This window comes from Ictalurus furcatus, chromosome 1 (assembly GCF_023375685.1).
Source record: "Ictalurus furcatus strain D&B chromosome 1, Billie_1.0, whole genome shotgun sequence".
NCBI lineage: Eukaryota > Metazoa > Chordata > Actinopteri > Siluriformes > Ictaluridae > Ictalurus > Ictalurus furcatus.
In genome coordinates, this window is record NC_071255.1 from 1,696,742 (window position 1) to 1,699,236 (window position 2,495).

At 41.0% G+C, this 2,495-nt stretch overlaps 1 protein-coding gene across 1 annotated transcript in view; it reads right to left on the minus strand.

Moving 5' to 3' along the window:
- Positions 1-1,084: 1,084 nt before the first annotated feature.
- irx4a (iroquois homeobox 4a) overlaps positions 1,085-2,495 on the minus strand; it is an 8,588-nt gene continuing 7,177 nt past the window's right edge. The window contains exon 5 of the mRNA XM_053648947.1: positions 1,085-2,495. This exon is cut by the window's right edge and continues 87 nt beyond it. Within this exon, the coding sequence (XP_053504922.1) occupies positions 1,960-2,495 (536 nt within the window). The 3' untranslated portion in view covers positions 1,085-1,959.

Here is a 2,495-nt window from a genome sequence, read left to right on the forward strand (position 1 = left end):
TTGTTGTTTCCAATATTAAAGAATGTGCAAGGCTCGAGAGGAAATAAAACAGCTTCATTGAGTTCTTGAAAAAAAAAAAAAGAAGAAGAAAAACAAGACCAGAAACGCGCGTCTGTTTTGAATTTTATCAGGACATCTTAGCTAGCTAACTTCCTGTGGTAACTTTGGCTAGCCGAGTTAGCATCGTCAGAAAACCTAGGCTTAACGGTTAATACTCTAAGGCTTCATTCACACTTGGTTTCTTTTAGTTTTGTTTTGTTTTTCCTGAAACAGCATTAGGCATAACACTCGTGCTTGCTGTCTCGATTGGATTCTTCTTCTCAGTAACGCAGATTGAATACAGATTGGTGTAAGATTGGCGACGAGGAGGTTGTTCGTCTTCCCTGGAGCTTCAGAGACAGAAAATGGAGAGAATTTGACGTGCTTCTGCGACAGCTACCGATAAAGTGTTATTTTTTTAGCTACATCGACAATGGAATGTTCGACTAACGGCTCGTTCGACACCAGCACTCCGTCCTCCATCTTTGTTTTTCCTCGGTCACCCACTGACTTGAGAGTTTAATGAATAAAACGTTTGCCATCTCTCAGCGCTTTTCAACTCCTGCCACTTCCTGTAGAATCGCGTATAAAACGTAAGAAAGAAACGTGAGAGTAAAAAAAAAACAACAACAAAAAAAAAAGAAAACAAAAGAGCGAGCGTGAACACAGCCTAAGCCACTAGCAGTTAAGATGACATTGCAGGTGACATCGGGGGCGTGTCGTAAAATCCTCGGATAACCTGGCGTGAAGGTTTATTCCTATGAACGCGATTTCGTTCTTAGAATTGGAAGAAAGGAAGGAATTCTTTTTTCAAAAATTGACGCGTTTCAACTTTAGGATTTTTCTCGTACGTCCAAACCCCTCACCCCTCCTTCACCCCTCCCTCCCCCTCACCAGAATACACTGCACGTGCAGACGTGAATCCGAAATCGACTATTTATTACAGTGAACAGATTCGAACAATCCTTAAACAAACGTAAAGAAACTTGTGTATTTTATTTTTGTGCAAGTTTTTTTTTTTTTTTACTTTTCTTTTTTTCCAACAGTGACATCATTAATGAGCTTTTCAAAGAATATTCCAATAAAGACGACCAAACAAATGTATGCATGCGGAAGAAAAAAAAACCCCAAAACAAATGCAAACTGTAAACGTCTTTTTTTTCCCCCCCCCAAAATGTAAACATTTTGTCGTATATTTACATAATTGCAACGTGCGTTGAACATATATATATATTTATATATTACTTCCCAAAACTGATCTGTTTATATATGTGTTTATGTACTACGTATATATAAGACATGTGCCAATAATCCATCATTTGGATCATGTTTTCGGAATTAGCTCGTGTATAGGTAGCGTATTTGCGTAAATCTTTTTTCAAAGTTCGTACGCGTGATGGTTTTTAATATGTTCAATCGTTTTTAATACCGTTCGTTCGAACGCAAAAACATATGCTATGTCAAAAGTAGAAAATGATCTGAAACACTGTAGCTGAAGTGTAGCTAGTTTTATTAGCTAGCGTGACAATATCGCAAACGTTTCAATCGTTATCGTGACGCAAAAGTTGTTTAAAATCTTGGCACATGCCTAATATATATATAATATAATATAATAAATATAGTAAACAAATCCCATCTTGGGAAATTTGAATCGAAGTGTCAGAACAGTTAATACATACGATTCCACATAATCAATCAAGCAAATCGTTTAAAAAAAACAAACAAACAAACAAACAAACAAAAAAAAACGTCCGACACGACAGAGCAAATATAGGCCTTAAAAATGTCCGACGTCTTTCGTCCAATCACGGTCTCGTGAGACTGTCCCAGCAGCGTATTCCACAGAGATTTCTATACAAACCATGTGGATTTTTGTTCACGTGTTTTGTTTTGTTTTTGGTCGGAGTCACGTGAGCGGTTTTAATCGCGTTGGGCGCCGCTGTCCAGGATCGAGCCTTTGGTTGTGCTCCAGGAAACGGCCATGTTGCTGTTGTGCGCTTGGTCCAAAGTGCTGTGTTTGAATAAGGGATCGTGGAAAACGCCGTCCATCCAGTGCCTCAACGTGGTGACCGGCGAGTCCTGCTGCTTCTCCGGGACTTTAACGGGCGGCGAGGATGACCCGGCGATCGCTGGCTGACATCGAAGCATGCATGACGAATACTCGGTCGGATTTAGCGAGGTGGCGGTTTGGGCCAACGACCAAATCCGAGGCTTGCTATCGAGAGTTTGGTGGTCTTGCTGGAAACAGATTTTGGTATTCCCGTTGGGATTGTGCTCGCAGTTTCGGCTCGGAGTTTTCAGGCAGCTTTTGGGCAAATCGGTGTCTCTTTCCAACGAGGTTCGAATTGACGGTAACTTTAAAGCGTCCCCTTCAAGCGGGGGTAGCTTTAGGGAAGTCTCTTTGAGGTGCTCAGGTAGCGTGTTCATGTGCGCGTTGACATGGAACTGATGCTTCA